We start from the raw sequence: 24,276 nt of genomic DNA, 5'->3' as shown, positions 1-24,276 counted from the left end.
CTCTCTACAAATAACTCATCACAACAAATATCAAAATAATAACAATTTGTATCCTTATATAAATTCCACACACAGATTTCATAGGTTTACACTATTGAAGATTGCTTTACAAGTCCTACATACTGGTACCATCTCAGTTGTGATCCTGCTTGATTCGAACTACAATAGTTCAGTCTGAGTTGACAGCTCCTCAGCTTGAATAAAGGTTTTTCGATTTCAAATTACTTAGATGGCTTTGCTTTCATGTTACTTGTTTCTCCATAACAAGAACTGTTGTAGTAGTGATTTGGGCTAGTTTGTATGTATGCAACTAGTTTCATCTTGTTATTTTCCATTGTAATCACTTTTAGTTTTAATTCAACTCTTATTCTTATTGCACTAGATAAACATTGAAGTCTTTTATTCACTTAGTACATAAAAGAAACCAATTTGAGTCCGTTCTCCACGCATAGCACAGTGGCTTGGTTGGAAGTTGTTAACAGGTGAATTTGTACCTAACGGATTAAGACATAATCACACACATAACACAAGTGTTTGAGTGGTTCATCCATAATGGGGCTACATCCACTATACTTTATAGCTTTGTATTTGCATTTGAATATGGAGATTACATTGTACATGAGAGAGATATGGGGAGAGAGAGGCTTGAGAGCTCTAGTATAAGAGAAATAGAAAGCTTGGGAGAGCTTTGGACAACTCTTGGAGAAGTGAAGAAGTAGTAACCGATCGTCCTCTTGCTTGAAGGTGGCAAGCTCCTTTTTATAGTCCAAGTTGGAGTAGACAAGGTTGATTGATGGCTAGGACATTTGCATGGCTCCCCTTAATTTAGGGTCTTGGGCATTGAGAAGGCATAGGAGGGGGCATGGCTAGCTACTCCTTGTTTGGTGGGATGTGACGTATGACAAGCAAGGGTTATCCTTTAATTAATGGGATGTGATGTATGACAAGCAAGTGTTATCCCTTAATTAGTGGGATTTGAAAGGTGAGGTCAACAGTGTCAACATAAGTTAGATTTCTTAAGGTGCAAAGTTGTCAATCATTCATCTTGTAGTACTAATGGTGGCACACTCATAATTTATTCTTAGCCAATTTTTGAACATGGTGACATTTTTGGTAGGTAGTACATGTGTGGTTTTGGAAAAAAAAAAATTGGTGACCAGAGTCGTGAACTGCATGGCTTTCTGATAACAAAAAGAATGCTATATACTGCATAATTAAGTCGAATCCTTGAACTACCACTCGATCTTGTGCTTTAGAAAGATAGCCACCACTACAATTGTTGACAGCAATTCATTCTAACCTCAGGAACATGCCATATTCATTGCGAGTGTGCCACTATTAATGCTTTTGGAAGCCTCTTCGAATGTGTGATTGTGTAACTTGTGCACCATGTAATTAATCTAACCTCTAAGTCAACTTAGTGATGATGAGGTGATCACATGGCAACCAACAAGGGGCAAAATCAGCGCCTTATTGGAGGATTAATACACCTAACTCATTCAAGGCCCGACATTGCATATGATGTAAGTATTGTTAATTAGCCAATTCATGCATGCGCCTAGCATGAATAATAAGAGTGTTGTAGATCATATGTTAAAGTTTTTGAAATCAAAATCTAGTAAGGGGTTGATGTTTTCAACATGGACATCTATATGTTGTTGGGTATGAAGATGTAGATTTGGCCTAGGTCCATTATTGATGGACAGTCTAAATCAAGGTGTTTTACATTTTTTTTGGAGGTAATAACCTAATTACTTGGCATAGAAATATGTTGACAAAAGCACAAAATCGATGTATGCAGTGGCGGACCCACAGAGGCGCAAGGAGGTGCAAGGTGCAAGGTGCACCTCCTCTCGCCGGAAAATGCGTTGGAGATGGAGGAATTTGCCCCTTTGCTTGTGCCCACCAAGTGTTCGATTAAAAGCCTCAAAGAGGCTGTTTTGTTGCTGCTGTGTGAGACCCTGAATATTTACCTTAGATTGTTGAGCTCAATCTCACGATCACGTAGGAGAAAACGGTTCGTCAATTGGACCTCCACAACCAAAGTTATAGATTTTAGAAGATTTTGAAAAATGTTCACTTAAGTTGCAGACACAACCAGTCGAAGAAGAAGATGACTCGTGTTTGTAGTTAGAATCCTGTGCTTCTCAACTTGCATTCCTTTTTAATGTGGTCCACTATCAGGGCGCCATGTGTCAAATTTTAATTAGACCAAATTTAGAAATTCATTAAAAATTCATACGTGCTCCAAAAAATTCACCGAAAAATACCCCAAACTCATAATCACATCTACTTTTATCTTGTGACCTCCAAATCACATGTACTTTGGGTTAGATTAATTGGTATTGATTTTGATTAGATTAATGGATGATTTCATATGAATTTTGATAGACTAATTGTGTAATTGACATGCATTTTGTTCGTTTTTGATATTAATTTTGGTAAATAATTGTGTAACATGAATTTTGTGCATTTAATTTATATAGAAAATAGACTATAGCCGATTAGGCTTAGATGTAAAACTCTTATTTATTTTAATTATGAATAATATTAGTATTGTTTAAATTGTAAGGCTATTTGGTTATTATTATTATTTTTTCTGATGTTTTAGCCTTTTAACATTGCCCCTTTCCTGAAAAATTCATAGATCCGCCACTGGATGTATGGCACATGATATTTTTAAGTTATTGTGGATTAGAATTGTGTTAATAGAGTTGGGCTTTGAACCCAAAAAACTCATGCACTTACATTGTGATAACAAAGCGGCTATTGATATTGCTTATAATCCAGTTCAATATGATCAAACTAAACATGGTCAAGGGGAAAGACAGAAGTTGGAGGACAATATTATTCACTTGCCATATTTTAAGTCAGAAGATCATTAGTTAGAAAATTTCTTGAATATAAAGTTATCTCAAACCGAGTTTTTCATAGCTCACTTAGTACGCTGGGCATTTATGATACTTATGCACTAATTAACTTAAGGGACATGAGCTGTAATTAGGGGATTACTCCTAATTTGCTACTTAGTGTAGTTGACCAATTATTGTACAATTTGAACTTTATTTTCTTTCTTATTAAACCCTATATACCTCCTTCTATATATCTACATTTGTATGGATAGGCATGCATATTTTTTGACAACCTTCGATGAAAAAATGAAAAAAAAAACAAACAAACAAACAAAAAAATTATCAGCAGCTTTTAGAGTAGTGCGGTGGCACTCCCTTAATTTGTTTAGGAATGGTTTTCGGGTTGACTTCCCTGGACTGACTTGTTAAACCCCCCCAAAATCCACGGGCTCCTATGTTACTTGGTACTCTAATGGATTATTCAAAGTAAGATATTAAAAACGTGGTAGACACAATTAACAAAATCACACGCCAATTAATGATGAATTTTGGATATTGGATTGGAGCTGCAGAATAAACCGGGTTTTCTTACAATTGCGATCATTGATCATCCAAGATTGGTAAGTCTCTTTGTATATAAGATATCTTACAACACATGGTCTAGTTTATATATTTTTATACAGGCAATAATGAAAGAAGGGATTCGAATATAGGGCATCGGGTGCAAGTGTAATGGCTCTTAATTAACCACTTGAGCTACAAATCCCTTGCACACGTGATATAATTAAGTTACGAATTGAAAATTGCATCATACTTAATCAACAGCTCTGGTTCTAGATAGTTTGGCAAAAAAAAAAAATTAAGAAAATTATTATATGTTACAAAGATCGATAAGGAAAAAAAAAATGTTGTATGTCTTCTTTTTTTTTTTTTTTTTTTTTTCTGATGAAAACAAAAACAGAAGACATTGCATCTAAGAGCCAGAACGTTTTTCTGATTTCAGGGTTTCTTTACAAATGTAGGCCATTTCCATGCACAATTTTCTTTTCTTGGTACATTAATATTCAATTCAGCCCAATATAATTTTCTTTCCCCGCCACAATAATTAATTAACCCTTGCCTAGCTAAGACCTTAATTAGATCCTGACGAAGAACACACTGATCTCAAAAGAAAAAAAAAGTTTTTCTTTTGTTTGAAAGTTCCTCCCGTCGAGTGATCTCACCCAATTACACTTGGACAAGAGTGGGCTCTAGTTCAGTGCTAACTTCGTTTGTAGGCTTAGTGGTATAAATCAAATTTAGGTAAAGTAAATAGTAGTCTAGCCCTCTATTTAAGTCCAGCTCTCTGTGTAGAGAAGGCATAGGTGGGGGCATGGCTAGCTACTCATTGTTTGGTGGGATGTGACGTATGACAAGCAAGGGTTATCCTTTAATTGATGGGATGTGATGTATGACAAGCAAGTGTTATCCCTTAATTAGTGGGATTTGCTTAAGGGGAAAGGTGAGGTCAACAGTGTCAACATAAGTTAGATTTCTTAAGGTGCAAAGTCGTCAATCATTCATCTTGTAGTACTAATGGTGGCACACTGATAATTTATTCATAGCCAATTTTTGAACATATGGTGACATTTTTGGTATGTAGTACATGTGTGGTTTTGGAAAAAAAAAAATTGGTGACCAGAGTCTTGAACTGCATGGCTTTCTGATAACAAAAAGAACGCTATATACTGCATAATTAAGTCGAATCCTTGAACTACCACTCAATCTTGTGCTTTAGAAAGATAGCCACCACTACAATTGTTGACAGCACTTCATTCTAACTTCAGGAACTTGCCATACTCATTGCGAGTGTGCCACTATTAATGCTTTTGGAAGCCTCATCGAATGTGACTGTGTAACTTGTGCACCATGTAATTAATCTAACCTCTAAGTCAACTTAGTGATGAGGTGATCACATAGCAACCAACAGGGGGCAAAATCAGCGCCTTATTGGAGGATTAATCCACCTAACTCATTCAAGGCCCGACATTGCGTATGATGTAAGTGTTGTTCATTAGCCAATTCATGCACGCGCCTAGTGTGAATAATAAGAGTGTTGTAGATCATATGTTAAAAGTTTTTGAAGTCAAAACCTAGTAAGGGGTTGATGTTTTCAACATGGACATCTATATGTTGTTGGGTATGAATATGTAGATTTGACCTAGATCCATTATTGACGGACGGTCTAAATCAAGGTGTTTTACACTTTTTTGGAGCTAATAACTCAAATTCGATAGCACATGATATTTTTAAGTTATTGTGGATTAGAATTGTGTTAATAGAGTTGGGCTTTGAACCCAAGAAACTCATGCACTTACATTGTGATAACAAAGCGGCTATTGATATTGCTTATAATCCAGTTCAATATGATCAAACTAAACAAATGTTCAAGTGGAAAGATAGAAGTTGGAGGACAATATTATTCACTTGCCATATTTTAAGTAAGAAGATCATCAGTTAGAAAATTTCTTGAATATAAAGTTATCTCAAACCGAGTTTTCATAGCTCACTTAGCAAAAGTTGGGCATTTAGGATACTTATGCACTAATTAACTTAAGGGACATGAGCTGTAATTAGGGGATTACTCCTAATTTGCTACTTAGTGTAGTTGACCAATTATTGTACAATTTGAACTTTATTTTCTTTCTTATTAAACCCTATATACCTCCTTCTATATATCTACATTTTTATGGATAGGCATGCATATATTTCTCCTCCCCCCCGCCCCCCAAAAAAAAATCCACGGGCTCCTATGTTAACTTGGTGTTCTAATGGATTATTCAAAGTAAGATATTAAAAACGTGGTAGACACAATTAACAAAATCACACGCCAATTAATGATGTGGAATTTTGGATATTGGATTGGAGCTGCAGAATAAACCAGGTTTTCTTACAATTGCGATCATTGATAATCCAAGTTGGTAAATCTCTTATATATAAGATATCTTACAACACGTGGTGTAGTTTTTGTTTTTTTACCCAAGCGATAATGAAAAAGGGAATTCGAACATAGAGCATCAGTGCAAAAAGGGCTCTTAATTAACCAGTTGAGCTACAAACCCCTTGCACACGTGATATAATTAAGTTACGAATCGAAAGTTGCATTGTACTTAATCAACAGCTCTGGTTCTAGATAGTATTGGAAAAAAAAATTATGAAAATGATTACATGTTACAAAAATCGATAAGGAAAAAAAATGTTGTATGTCTTTTTTTTTCTCTGATGAAAACAAAAACAGAAGACATTGCAACTAAGAGCCAAAACGTTTTTCTGATTTCAGGGTTTCTTTACAAATGTAGACCATTTCCATGTACAATTTTCTTTTCTTGGTACATTAATATTCAATTCAGCCCAATATAATTTTCTTTCCCAGCCACAATAATTAATTAACCCTTGCCTAGCTAAGAACTTAATTAGATCCTGACGAAGAACACACTGAGCTCAGGCCCATTGTTCCCATCAGGATTCATCATGTAGTATGTCTCTGAGTCCCTTGACCCTACCACACGTTCGAACTGTGCTCGCATGTACATTAAATCACCATCTGGCAACTCTGTTTCATTTGGTAAAACCCCAGCTCCCATGGACACTGCATGTAAAACTTGCATCACACTCAGGTCATCCTCCGTCGCCTCTCTCCTCACTCCATACCCTGATTTCTTCCCATTGCAGTACAACGCCCATATCGGCTCGTCCACGATCTTCGTCTTATCCCCGGGCCTCTTTTCGCATTCTAGTGCTATCCGGACAAGCCCCATTCCCATATCTTGAAGGAGCTTTCCTGTTTGTATCCCGAGCTCAAGGACAAGGATGGGAAGGCATCTAGGGCTTTCCTGGATGACCAGGTTAATCCTAGCTTTTCGATACCCAAATAGGGTTCCTGTCATCCGCGTCCCCCCGTGGATGTGTGTGTGTCCTTCCCCCATGCGGCTCCCGTGGAGCGAAACGGGGATCTTGCATGAGGGCGATATGATTGGAAATGACCGGAAAACTGCACGAAAACGCCGGAAGAGTTTTGAAGGTTTTGATGGGCTTTTTTTGGATGATGGTTGGAGGGAGACAGGCGACGGTGTATGCACCGTCGGCGGCGTAGTTGGTTTGAGGTTTTGAGACGCGGTCGGTAGCGGTGGTGGCCGTGGCTGCGTTTGTGGTGCCGCCATATGAAAATTTGGTGGCAAAAGGAGGGTGGCTTAATTGCTGAGGCCGGCAACGCTTGTCAGGACTTCTTGGTGAGAGCTTGGTTGTGGGGATGAGGGTGTATATGAAGAGCAATCTAAGTTTGTGGTGCGCACGTTGGAACTGTTGACTAATTTAATGGGAATAAGGATATGAGAATGTTTTTTTCTCCCCTTGTTTATAGTGGCTTATGGTTAGGCTTTTAGTTTGGTGGTTTAGCTAAAGATAGATAATTATCTAGCTGTGGTCAGCTTTAGTTTTTTTTTTTTTTTTCCTTCTTCTCTTGAGTTAGCTTTAGCAACGAGCTTCTACATTATTCTAGAATATTTTCAAAGCTACTTAGCCTCACTTGAGGCTTTATTGTTGCCTTGCTTACCGGATGAGATGGCTAGAGGGACTTGAGATTGAGAGTTGTTATTTAACGACAGGTGGAAACTTTTGCCACTAGAAATGAAGTAGTAGGGCTAGAAATAAGCGAAGTATCAGTAACAGAATTAAACTGGTTGCAAAATTTCGGGATGAAAATAAATTAAGTACAGTTTAATTATAGGAAAATACTAGGCTTACCACATTTTTCATACCACATTCGTACCACCTCTCTAATAGAGGTGGAGCCCACTGTTGTGTAGATACAGCTGCACCAAAATGGATTCAGCTGCATCCTCAACTTGTGATACTCGCAAGTGCACGAACCGTTGGTAGTTTAGCGTATGTAAGTGCGAGGTCGATTCCACAGGGATTGGTGATTGAATGATCCAATTTAGTTTCCCTACACAAAACAGAAATGAAAAAGAAAGGAAATAAATACAATAAGGAAGAAAGAAAATAACTAACTCAAGCAGATAAGTTCCCAAGTTCAATTAGATTAACGGATTGATTCTAGCTAATGTATGATTAAGCCATGGTGTGTGGTCATAACCTTGTGTTCCTAATTCCCTAATTTGATCATTTGTTGTCTAACCTAAAATTAAGCATTAGGAACCCATTAAGCATAGAAGAACAATTTAAACAACCAAGCATGTATCTAATCCCTGTTGTCGAATGTCCATACATACTCTTCCTATTCATAGTTCAATTCGAATTAAAGCATGGTGTATACTCTTAATTCAAACCAAGATAGCTAACATGCAAGCCTTAATGGTGATCACTCATTCAAACTAGCATATTAACTTATAAGCATAATGAATAAGAACATGAACCATAATTGAAACTTGGAAACTAATCAAACTTGAGACTAAAGAAAAGAATTTACATAATGAAAAGTAAAGTGGAACTAAGAAAAACTTAAGGAAAATTTCAACACAAAAGATTTCATTACAACAATTGAAAACTAGAAAGAGAAACTAAGAGAATTTGAGGGAGAGAAGGGAAGGGAGCTCTAGAGAAGTGTTTGAGAGCTCCCCCCCTTGGGGTGTGTTTACAAGCTTAGAGAACCTCCCTATTTATAGGCCTAAGGAAGTGAAAAATCTGAATTCAATATGGCTAATGCATACAACACTTGTTTTATAAAATTTGAAATGGTTGATGCACTTGTATTAGAAAATTTGAATTGGTTGATGCACTTCACCAATAAATCCCACCAGCAGCCCTAGCTCATCTTCATGTCACCATGACCAAGCTTCCAACCAGCTCAATAGCTCATGCCTAGCTCACCATGACCAAGCTTCCAACCAGAAACAATAGCTCATCCTGAGGTCAGCATGACCAGCAACTTCAAGGGCTTACGAATTGGGCTTACCTTAAGCAAATTAAGACTTTAAGCACTCAAACGTGAAGTTCAGAATGTCTTCTTTCCAGCCATATATCATTTGGGCCAATCCAAGGTCGGAGGAGGAAGTTAAGGCCAAAACAAATTGCTAACTCATTTTGCGCGCTGATAAAATCCATCCTGAGCATGGCTCTGTGTTTGCTAGGTAACAGACTCCATGTTTATCCAATGGGGCTGAATTTTGGATATGTTATAGTACACACCCATTGGAACAACATTCATGAAGAATGTTGCCTCATCCGAGCTATGTAGGTTGCTGAAACAAAGCTTACAATATGACCTATGGAACTGGACTGGCAGGGGGCTGTAGCCAAAATGCGTTTGTCTTTAAGCTCTTCTTCCCTTCATCCAAATTAGGCCTTAACATGCTTGAATTGCATGAATTATGCTCTCTTGCTCTTTTGGCCTACAAAACACACAAAGGGAGGCAAATAACTCAAAATTATAAGAAACTAAGCAAAAGAAGTAAGTAAATTTGGGCATATATATGTATGAAATTATGAGCTTAACACACCCCCAAACTTAGATTTTGCTAGTCCTCGAGCAAAATAAAAGAAAAACAAAGATAAAAACAAAACAAGAAGTTAACTAAACCACTTTCGTAGGTAACTCGATTGCATTGAGCGTATGCAACAAGCCTTTAAACCTCTAGGCATCCCTAGTAGGAGGAGTTGTGTCTCCTGAGGGTTTAACAGATACGATACCCACAAACGTTTTTCTAACTCTACAAAACAAAATGGTTAGAAAACTTAATAGATTTGTTAGTCCTTAAGAAAAAAAACAAAAAAACAAAAAACAAAAAACAAAAAAAAACGTTAACCTTCCAACCAGACAGAAATTTTAAACTTCGTAGACATGGCTCAATAAGGAACAAAACAAACACTAAGGAAGTTCTAAACATTATTCAAGTGCTACCACAATCTCACTCAAATCATGCTCAAGGTGTGTGTGTGAAATAGCCATGAAGATACAACTCATGCTTCTCAAACAACGATATGAATTCCTGCAAGAATGAACACAAGTTTGCCAAGCTAAACCAAGATCAATAGGACTTTACTCATGGCTGTAATGTAATGGTTAGAAAAGGAATGGATATTGAAATACAAAGTCTAAGGAACAAAGTAGAGCATGTCACATAAACAAGATCATTGACATTTGAAATGTAAGGCACGTAAATTGAAAAGCTCACAACACCAGATTTTGCAATTGAATTACTTCACAATTTGATTTTGACATTTACACTCTTTGTATAATATTTGGCCCAATTTTGCGGCTCTTTACCCTAGATCACCTTGATTTCTCCTTATATCACCCTAGGGTCGTGACTACATTGGCCACACTTCTTTTCTCTTTTTCTTTTGATTTTTATAGCTCATTTATTGCCTTGAATACATTACAATCTCAAATACAATCATACTCTACATGTCCCCTAGATGGTAGGATATTTAATAGATGATAAGGTGATAGAAAGAAATGGTTAAGTGTTTGGGCACAAAAGGGTTTACAATGGAATATGTATTGTATGGGTTGATGGAGGAAAAAGAAAGAGGCTTAACAAAGATGGCCTAAATCATATCTTAGTTATAAACTTGACATTCCAGTGAATCACACAAGCAAAAATGCATACAATTGGGTAAGACATGCAAGAATTGTATAATCATGGCTAAAGTGCATAGAAAGCTCAAGCATAATTATGTGAGACTTAGCTAGCAAAAGAATAAGATTCAGACCTAACACAATGCTTATCAAATTCCTAAGAGCCATATTAGAAGTTAGACTCAAGATTTATCATTGGTGTGGGAAGGAAAACTGAAAATGACTCAAAGAAAAGAAACAGAAAAGAAAAACGAGATGTTTCAAATTGCTGTTTTGCTTAATTTCAACATATAATCTGTTTTGACATGTAACTTTCAAACCACTTGGTCAAATTTAACGTTCTTTATGTCGTTGGATTCAGCATGAAACAATGAAGAACACAACGCGGACCAAACTTTCAAAACAGTAGCAGAAAAAAAAAATATTGTAGCAATGAAGAAGCCTACGTTTTCAAACACAAACACAAAAACTAAAAACTTTCCAGCACCCCCAAACTTAAATGAAGCATTGTCCTCAATGTTAAAGCAAAGTAAAGATGATTGAGAACATGTAAATGATAAGGGGAAAAGTTAAGAAGAAGGTTTAGAAAGAAAAAAAAAAAGAATATATAAGCAACTCATGGATGACCAGTTAAGGGCCTCAGAAAACACAGCCAGGGGATCCGGGAAGGTTGGAGGGGTCGCAATGGTCCCGCTTAAAACCCAAACTTCTTAGACACCGAAGGTGTCGCCTAAAGAACTCCTAGACACTGTATTGACGGAAGTGCTCACTGGAGTTACCATAAGTCAGCTCATATGAAAAATCTTTTTAAATTTTTAAATTTTTTATTTTTTTAAATTTTTATAAAAAAAGAAACAGAAATTTAAAATAATAACAAGTAAAGAGAAAGGATTGAAATGCTCCCCCTTGAAGCGATTAGGTCGAGCGTGATGCACTTGGAGGTCGCGACTTCTCCCACTACTCCACACTTCCTATCTTTGAAGTTGCCATCTCTCTCCATTTTTATTGAGCTATTTACATTGCTAAAACAAACACACACAAAAACTTGAAACGGAATTAAAGGATTACGAAATATAAAAAAAAAAACTAAAAATGAAAAGGAAAAATCAACACACGTCCAATTCCATGCTTCAAAGCAACAAGCACCAATGGGTTGTGTAAGCTGGGACTTAAACCCAGTTCTCTTGCTTGTTGGGCAATTGTCCTTTTCTGTTGGACTACAAACACAACTTGTCCATTAACGTCATTAACTTTAAAACTTGAAATTGTCCAGTTAAGAAAAATAATAAAGTAGGAAAGCCAAATAGAATCAAACAATGTTACCGATCCCCGGCAACGGCGCCAAAAACTTGTTGTGTAGATACAGCTGCACCAAAATGGATTCAGCTGCATCCTCAACTTGTGATACTCGCAAGTGCACGAACCGTTGGTAGTTTAGCGTATGTAAGTGCGAGGTCGATTCCACAGGGATTGGTGATTGAATGATCCAATTTAGTTTCCCTACACAAAACAGAAATGAAAAAGAAAGGAAATAAATACAATAAGGAAGAAAGAAAATAACTAACTCAAGCAGATAAGTTCCCAAGTTCAATTAGATTAACGGATTGATTCTAGCTAATGTATGATTAAGCCATGGTGTGTGGTCATAACCTTGTGTTCCTAATTCCCTAATTTGATCATTTGTTGTCTAACCTAAAATTAAGCATTAGGAACCCATTAAGCATAGAAGAACAATTTAAACAACCAAGCATGTATCTAATCCCTGTTGTCGAATGTCCATACATACTCTTCCTATTCATAGTTCAATTCGAATTAAAGCATGGTGTATACTCTTAATTCAAACCAAGATAGCTAACATGCAAGCCTTAATGGTGATCACTCATTCAAACTAGCATATTAACTTATAAGCATAATGAATAAGAACATGAACCATAATTGAAACTTGGAAACTAATCAAACTTGAGACTAAAGAAAAGAATTTACATAATGAAAAGTAAAGTGGAACTAAGAAAAACTTAAGGAAAATTTCAACACAAAAGATTTCATTACAACAATTGAAAACTAGAAAGAGAAACTAAGAGAATTTGAGGGAGAGAAGGGAAGGGAGCTCTAGAGAAGTGTTTGAGAGCTCCCCCCCTTGGGGTGTGTTTACAAGCTTAGAGAACCTCCCTATTTATAGGCCTAAGGAAGTGAAAAATCTGAATTCAATATGGCTAATGCATACAACACTTGTTTTATAAAATTTGAAATGGTTGATGCACTTGTATTAGAAAATTTGAATTGGTTGATGCACTTCACCAATAAATCCCACCAGCAGCCCTAGCTCATCTTCATGTCACCATGACCAAGCTTCCAACCAGCTCAATAGCTCATGCCTAGCTCACCATGACCAAGCTTCCAACCAGAAACAATAGCTCATCCTGAGGTCAGCATGACCAGCAACTTCAAGGGCTTACGAATTGGGCTTACCTTAAGCAAATTAAGACTTTAAGCACTCAAACGTGAAGTTCAGAATGTCTTCTTTCCAGCCATATATCATTTGGGCCAATCCAAGGTCGGAGGAGGAAGTTAAGGCCAAAACAAATTGCTAACTCATTTTGCGCGCTGATAAAATCCATCCTGAGCATGGCTCTGTGTTTGCTAGGTAACAGACTCCATGTTTATCCAATGGGGCTGAATTTTGGATATGTTATAGTACACACCCATTGGAACAACATTCATGAAGAATGTTGCCTCATCCGAGCTATGTAGGTTGCTGAAACAAAGCTTACAATATGACCTATGGAACTGGACTGGCAGGGGGCTGTAGCCAAAATGCGTTTGTCTTTAAGCTCTTCTTCCCTTCATCCAAATTAGGCCTTAACATGCTTGAATTGCATGAATTATGCTCTCTTGCTCTTTTGGCCTACAAAACACACAAAGGGAGGCAAATAACTCAAAATTATAAGAAACTAAGCAAAAGAAGTAAGTAAATTTGGGCATATATATGTATGAAATTATGAGCTTAACACCCACCAATACAATGGGGCCCACCTCTATTAGAGAGGTGGTACGAATGTGGTATGAAAAATGTGGTAAGCCTAGCATTACCCTTAATTATAATGTAATCTGACTATAAAAATGTCTAAAAATTGTGTATGAGCTTGAAAAATACCTTATAATTTGGCGATTTATGTCGTTAATCCCGACCAATGATTTACCAATAACTCACATGTAAATAACTTACACTAGCATTTAAATATATAAATCTAATTCGAACGATTGTAAATCAAGTGGGAACTGGTTTGAGTAATGCAACATTGCACAATAAATTAATGCAAATTGTAAAACAAATGGTCAATACCATTGTTTTTTTCTCTTTAAATAAATTAAATGTAAGAGAAGAAGAAAAAACTTTGATTTTGACAAAACATGTACAATATTTCCCTTTATTTCTCCTTTAATTTTAAATTGTCACACAATTTATAAAAGTGACTTGAAAAATATTTCCAGCTAACCAGCCGTCCATGCCAGTTGACTTTTGATCTTGCAAATTGACTCTGAACATATTTTACTTAATTTTCTTTTTCATACGTTTAAATTATAAAATTATTTGGAATTTAAAAGATACATAGTGTGCTGAGATTGGAAGGAGTTCGTTTGTCTTTTTAGGTTTTTTCTTTTAATTCTTTCCTTTGAACTTGAAAATTGATTAATAATAATAATAAAATAGTACACAAAGATACCACATGAATCATGAAAATAACGGTACAATTCCAAACACTAACTAAACAAAGATACACAAAGTTAGGGTTGAAGCAAGTGTGTTTTCGTTTTTTCATGCAGTATAACTCGTTGATATGTTATAATAAGTAAATATTTATTGATATTATGCTTTAAAAGTGAGAAATACCAACTCTTGTCCTCCACCCAACTGTATTCTAGTATAATACAATAGTTTCTCGGAGGCTTACATCATACACATACACAAGGTTCCAAAGGGGAAAAATATGGGGGGTGAGATCAATGGCGGACTCATGAATTTTTATAGGGATAGGCTAAATTTTTTTATTTATTTATAGAAGATATATTATAAGCTTTTTTTTTCTTTTGAAATGCAAATAAAATTTTATAAATCAAACAAGGCCACATTACGAGCAAATATAAGACAAAGTACAAAATATAAATAAATATCAAATCAAACAGATTGTTCAACTACTTGAGAACCAAGTTGAGTAAGTTCCTCAAGAATTGAAGTATCAACATCAGATGTAGAAGGTGTATCCCTGTTATCGTTACCACTTTTTTTTTATAAATGAATAAATAGTTTTTCCTCTCTTTGCCAGTCTATTATCATCATGTGACATGATATCCTAACAAGAAATACTAGACATCAAAAATCATATATGCTAATTAATAATTCAAGTTGCAAAAATAAAACATATATGCTATTTCTTCTAGGCTCTGAAGGTTCAAATATGGTGTTTTGGGTGGCTAGAAGAAAAATTCTGATGTTTGCTTCTAATCAAATTTATATAGATTATGGATTGCATGTTTACTATTTCCTATATGCTTCAAGAGTGGGTTTATCTCTACACAGAGAGCTGGACTTATTTTAAATAGAGGGCTGGACTACTATTTACTTTACCTAAATTTGGTTTATACCACTAAACCTACGAACGAAGTCAGCACTGAGCTGGAGCCCACTCCTGTCCGAGTGTAATTGGGTGAGATCACTCGAGGGTAGGCAGGTAGTCTTAGTACTAACACAAAACGAACGAGGAACTTCAAACAAAAGAAAAACCTTTTTTTTTTCTTTTGAAATCAGGAAAGTCAATGTTTGAATTGAAGTAAGCAAATTCCATTATATAGAAACGAAAAGATAAAGGTGAAGAAAACGTCCTCTAATTGATTTTAGAATCATTTGTGCCCATGTCGACATGGGGGCCTGAAGTCAATGTCGACAAAATTCGAAGATGTCCTGCTTCCTATTTTGACTACAATTGTTAACTTATACGGCTATTTTAATAAAAGATATTTTTAACTGCAATGGTTCTTTAACATTAAATTTTGATGGGGGAAACTTGAGATCTCATGAGGAAAATTCTGATGCAGGGAACTTTACGAAACTATGCTAGATTTTAAAACCAAAATGGTACTTATTAAAAAAAAAAAAATCTTTCAAATATCAAGTTGTAAATGTGTATCTACCTCTCTCGTCAAGTGACACGTCTTCACACATCGAGTTTTATACAACTATGTATCTATCTCTCATGTAATTACAGATAGAGACACGCATGTAATTTACGATTAAAATAAATAATCCAAACAGATCACCGTACACTGGAGGAGGCATGTCAAGTCTTGAAACTATAAAATTATAACGTAGAAGCGCTAGCTTTCACTAAGGAAAGTGTAAGACAAGCTACATAATTAAATTCACTCATTCACATGTCGATCAAAACTGAGCTCAACGGATGCAGCAATCTTTCAACATTGCACACTAACTAGATGGGATTATATGTACAAGCAAAATAATTGAAGGCTCTAAAAGCAATATCTCCAAAAGTTCTTTGGCCACTGAAAATTTGCCATCAAGCCATTCTTTGAAGGGCCGTTTAGTACCCAGTTGTAGACTCGAACTCGGTCATCGGAGCCTTCCTCTTCCCACCGGCATTACATGCAGAGAAACCTTTGTGTATTTGATGATCTGTTTCGGCATGCATGCTTCTTTCACCAAGTATTGGAACTTCAGCATCATGTGGTACAAATGAGAGGAGATGTGAACGGAAGATTTGTGGCCGATAGGCGTTGTCAGTTTGCTGCCCAGTCACTCCACTGGCTTCTTGTTTGGGGTCTAACGGTGCTCCTCCAGAAAGAGGTTGCGCATTAAAGTCCATCTCATTGAACATGAGGTTTGCAATGGCTCTGTCAATGGTGTTTGTCTCTGATTCTGTTCCTTTATTGCTCCCTGGCCTGAATATGAAATTTATTTTTCTGATCAAGAGATCCTGAGTGCCAACAACAAGGACAAGTACGCAGCAGAAACATTAACAAACTAAACCGCAAGCCAGAGTAAGAAAACACATTGCCATTCATTGCCCAAACCAGTGCCTAACGCCCAGTTTGGTGTGGTCAATATTGGAACTACAAGCTAATGTAGGAATGCCCCAGGAGTACTTCAAAGCAATACAAGGGCAAAGATGAGAACTTCAAATTTGGAGAACAAGATACTCTTATAAGTATGTAAAGCATAAAAGAATCGTCTCCTGCCAAAAGTAACATCATAGCTACTCTTGCAATCAAAAAGTTCAGGGCTATCAGTTTTAGCTAACTTTACCACTGCCAGCAATGAAGGTTTCACCCAAAAAATCTACCACAAATTACCCTATCACCAATGTGAAACCAGTGGCTTTTAAATTGACAATCACAACTCAGCAATGCCATTTTTCATACATGATAACATGATGAGATTGTTAACATCAAATGGATTAAACTCCAAAGAGACCGAAGGTAAATGTAGCAAGTATCACAAATATACCTGATAGTCTCATCCTGAGCTGTCCATGAAGAGGGTTCTTCAATTTCACTCGCTTGGTCTCCATCTTGGCTCTGTGTAGCGAGATTTCCTTTTGAGTTGTTGGCAAGGCGGTATAAGGCATCGCGAAAGCAAATTCGTGTCTTTTCATTCAACTGATAATTCAACAACAGAGTAAGATTCCATAACCAATAATGAATGTGAAGGATATGTTTCACAACATGCGCTTTATTCTACTTTCAAGATCTAAGTTTACCTGTGTCATCACCATTTCCAGTTCATGCAATACTGATTCTTCAATTGATGTTTCCTCACCCAGAAGTCCATTCATGCTGCCTTGCTCAGGTGGGGCAAAGACGCTTTCTGCCTGTATCATAAAAAAGAAATACATAGATAAGATATAAGCTTGAAAGTCAAGAAGCTATAAGACATAAGAAGTCAAGGAAACTATTACTACAGCAATGCTACAGATGTTGGTAAATGAAAGTCAAGAAACTAGCACTACAAATCAACTTCAATAACAGACGCCAGCAACTTTCAGCAAGGGTCTCTGTTTGTTAAAAAAAAATTAGTAGGAGGAGAAAAACAAAGCCACTTTTCCTTTTCTTGCCTTGCAAAAGAGTCCAGACATAGAGAGCAGTGATAAGTAATTTAAGTATATGACGACCATACACATCCCTCTGCAAATGGAAAAGTATTTTTCATTTAAATCAAGTAAAAGTTTTTCTTCAAAATAAAAGAAGGAAACGATACTGAGGGCCCGGTTTTTAACATTCTGTTTTTCTTTTCACTTGAACACAGAGTAGAGAGAAAGTTAAAAGAGTGACTAGAGAAGAGAAGAAGAGGGGAAGTACATAAAAGAGCTTTAAGAAGTTTAAAATTAATGAAGATAAAAGTTTAAAATTTTAATTGACAAAATCTTGATATTTGCAGAATGCTAATGGATACGGTGACATGATAACTTAGAAAAAACCTATAACTCATAGAAACCATTTTTTGAAATGACCATGGCAAGATGAATTGCCTGTTAAAGCAAAAATGGTCGGCTTTCAGGTACAACAAACTTCTCAGCAATACGCAAGTAATAGCTATTTAGATACCTATCTTCAACATATACATACAATCACACTGCTGGTAACCCAAGCATGTCAGAAGACAGCTGTCCCAGGCGAAGAATTAGGCAAGCTACCATGCCCTCTGGCCAATTTCAAACTTAATGCAAATAAAATCTCACCTTTACTGATGGGCAAGCTTTTTTCTCTGAGTTGCATTGAATATACTGTGAAGTAGTGGCATGCCCTTTCTCTGAACCCGCTGCTGGTGAAAACGCATGATTTTTAAGATACTTTGAGCTTCCTGCACTATGTGCACTGCTCGAGAAACTTTGTGACTCCAAACTCATGCTTGTCGAGATATTATCAGTGGGCAACATGCCATTGGAATCAGGACAAAAATAGAATGACTTGTGTATATTTTCTGCCCCAGGAAGATCATCAAGTAAGGAACTCCTGCATTAAGGAAAAGCCAGAAGATGAGAAACCAAACACAAGTAAAAATAAGGTGACATTTGATTAAAGTAAAGCACATAGAATTTAGGCATATTGGAAATCATATGGATATTGAATGGCTCTATTGCATCACCAGTAATAAAATTTTGATCTTTTAAAATAGGACCAAAAACAAAATAGGATATTACAAAGAATGGGGGTATAGAATCAGTTTGTTATTATGCTTTTCAACTGTTGACTATCATGCAGCCGATGCCATCTTCTGTAATGGCACCAACCCCAAGATAACCTAGTGCAGAATATGACATGAAAACACAATGGAGCAATTCAATTTCCATTGGATTCCCTATGATGCCACAATTGATCTTAACAAATTAAGGCAGTTAAGAAACTACATGGTTTCCTACAGGCATTAAATCAAGTATCTTAATCCCAGAGGTTACGCTTGTACAAGAAAATGTCATCCATCTGTTCGAGTCCTGCTAGGTCTTCAAGCTGATTATTGGTTCGATTTAATGAATGTGTGGTCTGCTGAAGAGAGTCCTCGGAAAATCCTTCACATACACTTGAACTGCTAGATGGATCTTTTTCATTAACAGAAGTTTCCATCTCCAAGTCATCAAATAAACTGCTACCGTTATAGTTGAGCTCTTTAGTGAATTGTGGATATATAGAAAAGCATTTATTAGTGGGCTGAAAGCATTCGGAAGCACTGATTCCCCATTTCGACCAACTGTCCGGAGATGGAAGCCTGTCCGATCCTCCATCATTTGGAACAACAACGTCATCAATGCCACTCCCGTAATACCACTCCATGATACTTGTTCTGAAATAAGAAACACGAAATGTTATAAACAAGCATAAAATGAGTAATTATGACAACAGGCAATTCTGATATTTACAGATTTTGAGAACTTATGGATATTAGGACTGGTCATCAAGAAATCAGAAGAAGCAAAATAAAGGGAAAAAGTCCTATATTCCCCCTTCATGGTGGTTCTCCTAGTCATATACTTCAAGTCTTGTACGATTACTTAATCTACACAGGAATTTTCCATTTGCAGTTATTTTAAATAACAAAGCAACAAAATTACCTACAAAACCTCTGTTTTGTTAACTCCTACATCCTCAGTTTTCTTGGTAATCAAACAGAGACCTAGATGTGTTGATTACTGCGCTCTAGTAGTGGAATATTTCAAGAAGTAGACCCTACTTGTAAAACTAAAAGTTGTTTTTTGGGATAGATTACTTCCGAGATTAGTTCAGCAACTTCTAAAAGAAGAAGATGATGATGATTATGGTGATAAAAAATCTAACCAAATTAACAAAAGTTCAAAATTTGTTCCAGATCTGGTAACTACAAAAAAGGTAAACTAGAAGCAGGACAAAAAAAACTCCAATCATTTTATTTGGTATGGAAGGATTTGATTATAAAACCATTCAACTTCTCTAATCTCTTTGATTTCAAATACTGACTAAATCTAAAATATTCTCCAATTCCGTTTAAAAGTTTGAATTTCATTTCTTTTCGTACACATCCACAGCATCTGGAGACACAACTTTATCAAACTAAGAAATATTCAGCATACAAGCAACTGTATCATCAAACATACAAGAACAGCTGTGAATAACAAGGTCAACCAAGACATCAAAAACCAGAAATTCTAATAAAGACCAAGACTTTACACAACTAAGAGAAGAACCATGTTCTCCATCAGCCATCTGAACACATACATATACTAAATAAGCAAAACTGATGAAAGAACATTACCTTGTGATGGATTATTTGAGAAAATGAAGACGACCCAGTTGCTGATTCAGAGAAGTAAGTCAGCCCAGATGAAGAAATGCAATATAGAAAGCTAAAATCTTTGATGGGTTTTGTTCAAGTTGAAGTTGGAGTCTTTGAGATACCCAGTGTGTTTCAGCTGGACAACATATGAGGCGGCCTTAGTTTTTGGGTGGTCAGGTTTTTTTTATAATTTATTGCTTTAAGAAAATTATTCCAAATAAAGCAACTTGTAGATAGAGAACAAGATAGAAATAGAGCTACAGTGGCAGAGAGAGAGAGGAAAGAGCTAGTTGCTGTGATTTCTTGTGGCTGAGAATGGGAGAGTGAGATTAGTGGTTGAGGAGGGCTCCATCAAAAACTGCATTCTCATTGAGCCAGGTGTCCGAATCTGGTCCCACAACAGAGAAATCAGATTTATTACTTGGTGGAAAATTGCGCTCGGGATGCCGTGACCATCTAATATTTCATTTCCACAAATACCCCTGTATTATTTAATTAATTTGGCCCATCGCAGGGTCACACAGGAAGCGAGGTACGTGGTCTAATTGGTCTTTTCCCACGTCAAGTGCTGTAAAGGCATTCACGTTCGTGGGTCCCGCATAGATTTCCACGCCATATACGTGGCTGCATATGCTTGGGCTCGCTTGACACGTGGCTTAATATGCTTGGAGTTGAGTGACACGTGGCTTCAACGGAGAGAACCGAAGGAGTTGCAAGTTGTGTGGTCAAAAAAAGGTGTAGCTTGGTTTTATTTGCGGGGAATTGGGATAAGATGTAGTCGGATACAGACTACGAGACGATTTAGGGCCACAAGATTCCTGGTACCAAGATAGCTCTAAATTACACAGTTAAAATTTAAATTAAATAGGGGAGAAATTTTGGAAATGCCTTCTCTTTTCTTTTGGGCCAATTTCTGGAAGGATTTAATCCATAATAATTATTGTTTTTAAAATTATTGATTTAAGATAACATTTATCATTAGAGACAAATTATTATTGACGTGTATATAAAAAAAATTTATCAACATTCCAAAAAAAAAAAAAAGTTTCGGTACACATGTCAAATAGTAATTGGTCTGTACGAAGAAATGTTTCGTACATGTATGACTTTTCTTAAGATCTCTTTTATCTTCTCTCTCATTTTCCTAATTCTTCTCTTCCCTGTCTTAATTTCGGACTACGTCTTTATGCTTCAACTACTAACACTGCTATGAAGCACCAATATATGTTTCAAGTGTAACATTAATCTAGTACAAACAAAGGTCATTTTTTCAGTTTTCTTTTCTTCTCCAAGTTGTTTTTTTAAAGCACCGATTATATATTTGCATCTAGATCCCTTGTCCCTATTTTTTGGGCTGCATTATGATGGTTGCATTGTTCCTTTTTTACTATGTTTCTAATTCTACTTACTAAACAAAAACAACAGTCATTTAACACGTCTCTAATATTACAAAGGACTTGTAACTAGTGGTTAAGAGTAGTTATCATATACTTGAGATTATGTGACCTCTTTCCTAGTGTCGCTTGTACTTTTTTTTTATTTATAAAAAGTTATTAGATCTAGGTCCAAAATAATTATATGTCATTGGGTTGAGTTCACGCGTATTTTGTTTTAAATGTAGGTCCTTTGACTTTTATTACTTTTTTTGTTATGTCGATTTTGTCCTTTGAGGTAAATAAGGAAAACACATTGAAAATCTAAATTTAATTCATTATTTCCTTGTAATTGAATTTCAGAATTTGAATTTTGAATTATTTCCTTCATAATATTTACCTAATATATGGATAAAATACAATTTAATCAATGAAGGTAAAGACCCACATATTATATTTCAAGCACCCACATGAAATTATGTACCTGACATACGAGTAAATAGTGTTATTATTAGCAACAACAAAAACTTAATGATAAATCATGCTACTTATAATTCAGGAACATAAATTAGAAGACTACCTATACGCCAGATACAAAAATAGACAAATAAAAGTGTATGCTACCTGTAAAAAAAAATGTACATAAAATACTACTATACATTATCGAAAATATGTTAAAATTGTTACTTATAACTCATGTACATAAACTAAAACACCTATGATACACCAAGCCGAGAACATAGAACATACATACGTTACTTTACCCACACAATGGGGTAAACTTAGGTACCTACAACAAATGTCATAAGCATAAAAAAATAAAAATTATATAAAAAATTAGATCAAGAAAGAAAATATGATATACCTATTCTGATGAAAAATAAGAAAACCCAACAGAGAGAATTTTTTTTAGTATTAGTACAACCCAAATTAACCCACATAATGAAAAAGGATTGAGTTCAAGAAAATAACAAAATTCAACCTAACGAAAAATAAAAAAATAAAAAAGAATAATGAGATAATAGTAAAAAATTGCCCCTTGTGGCTGATGGTCTTTGTGCCTAATTTATTAATACAATTATCGCTTTTCTCTCAAACAAATATGTAAGTTGCAAGAGTGAAACAAATATAGTGAGACATCAATTGTTGCGGAAAGCACTGAATTAAAGTTGATTAGAAAATTTCACTCTTGCAAAATTCAATAAATATAATTTTTTTTTTAAAGTTGATTAGAAAATTTCTAAATTCAATAAATAGACATGTAATTAAAAGCAAATTGAATCTGATAATTAATGTCCTATAATTAATAAAGGGATATGATTTCCTCACTCCCATTTTCTCCACTTACACTCCCTTTCGCTTTTTAATACTTTTTAATCAATTTTGTTCCTTCTCTTTCCTATTCTACGCTTACCCTACATTAATTTCTTTTTACTTCACTTTTATATTAGTTCTTTTTCTTTATACTTAATTATCCAACTTGCACTCCATTTTTAGTTTTTTTTTTTCCTTTAATTGAGTAAGAAATTAAGTTTTTTTTCCCTTTAATACTGAAAATGGAGTGTAAGTTATAAAATTAAGTATAAAGAAAAAGAAATAATATAAAAGTGAAGTAAAAAAGAAATTAATATAGGGTAAGGGTAGAATAGGAAAGAGAAAGAACAAAATTGATTAAAAAGTATTAAAAAGCAAAAGAGAGTGTAAGTGGAGAAAAGAGGAGTGGGGAAATCAGCTCCCATAATAAATTACCCGTTTTAGACTTCAGGGACATAATAGGAACAAAATATACACAAATATAACTCAGCACATTAGAAAAGGAATGTTACAAGGCATGATAGTGAAAGGACTTGAAGCATCTCCATTTGGATATGCCCCAAGCCTTCATCCCGTAGTTAGCTTGGTTTAAAGCGATGTTATACGTGGCAACTCAATCATCGGAAGATCTCTTCTGTATGGCATCTGTATGCCCATTATTCCAGATGTTGTCAAACACTCCACAAGTGTGAAAAACCATTTCAATGGCAAAGTACCTAGACCATCCTTGCTGGTACCATGCCAATCCTGCGGTCCAGCTTTTCTTGCAACAATGTTGGGCTTACGAGAACCCTGAGTCGATATTTAGAGAAGCGTTCGAAATATTTTTCATGCAGGATAACGTGGAAGCGTTGTATGGGATGCGCATTGCAGCAACGGCAAGCCATATGGAAGCGGCATATCTAGTTGGACTACTTGGCATGTCCGAAATTGGTCAGTCAAAAGAGGATGCATTACAATTTTTGTGTTCTTTGAATCAACGTAACAGCATTGATATGAAAGGAACCAGGGATGCTTTGAGACGAAGATTAAGCCGAGTTTTGTCTGTTTCAAGACATATCGTAGATATGTTTTACTATGGAAAGATTAAGTTCAATCACTGCAGCGCTTGTAACAACAACGAATGGTGTTTGGTTATTGAAGGCTGGCCTACTGAAGCAAAGATAAATCCTACCTTCTGGACTTGTTGCAATCAATGCAAATGGCACCGTGAGATTGTTTTTTGGTTCAAGGTGATGTATGTGTATGTTGTACCAGGGAATCCATACCATTATAATTAGTTGTAGTATGTTTTTTTTATGGTTTTTATGTAAGAAGTTATATTTCCTTTCCTTGGTTGGT

The 24,276-nt window shown here is 35.8% G+C and overlaps 3 protein-coding genes across 3 annotated transcripts; 1 reads left to right on the top strand and 2 right to left on the bottom strand.

Moving 5' to 3' along the window:
- Positions 1–6,254: 6,254 nt before the first annotated feature.
- LOC110772393 (MIZU-KUSSEI-like protein (Protein of unknown function, DUF617)) lies at positions 6,255–7,169 on the bottom strand. Its single transcript, XM_088249580.1, has one exon. The coding sequence runs from the start codon at positions 7,049–7,051 to the stop codon at positions 6,305–6,307; it is 747 nt and encodes a 248-aa protein (XP_088105706.1). The 5' UTR covers positions 7,052–7,169; the 3' UTR covers positions 6,255–6,304.
- Positions 7,170–15,704: 8,535 nt separating this feature from the next.
- On the bottom strand, positions 15,705–20,486 carry LOC110772384 (protein LNK3). Its single transcript, XM_021976821.2, has 6 exons — positions 20,228–20,486; positions 18,908–19,282; positions 18,183–18,456; positions 17,205–17,315; positions 16,952–17,103; positions 15,705–16,386 (listed from the first exon to the last, which is right to left on the bottom strand). The coding sequence occupies exons 2-6, from the start codon at positions 19,270–19,272 to the stop codon at positions 16,029–16,031; spliced, it is 1,260 nt and encodes a 419-aa protein (XP_021832513.2). The 5' UTR covers positions 19,273–19,282; positions 20,228–20,486; the 3' UTR covers positions 15,705–16,028.
- Positions 20,487–23,639: 3,153 nt separating this feature from the next.
- Positions 23,640–24,215, top strand: LOC148296369 (uncharacterized). The gene has a single exon (XM_088248499.1). The coding sequence runs from the start codon at positions 23,640–23,642 to the stop codon at positions 24,213–24,215; it is 576 nt and encodes a 191-aa protein (XP_088104625.1).
- Positions 24,216–24,276: the final 61 nt, after the last annotated feature.

This window comes from Prunus avium, chromosome 2, assembly GCF_965620075.1.
Source record: "Prunus avium chromosome 2, drPruAviu1.hap1.1, whole genome shotgun sequence".
Lineage (NCBI taxonomy): Eukaryota > Viridiplantae > Streptophyta > Magnoliopsida > Rosales > Rosaceae > Prunus > Prunus avium.
This window is presented reverse-complemented; position numbering and strand designations above follow the sequence as displayed.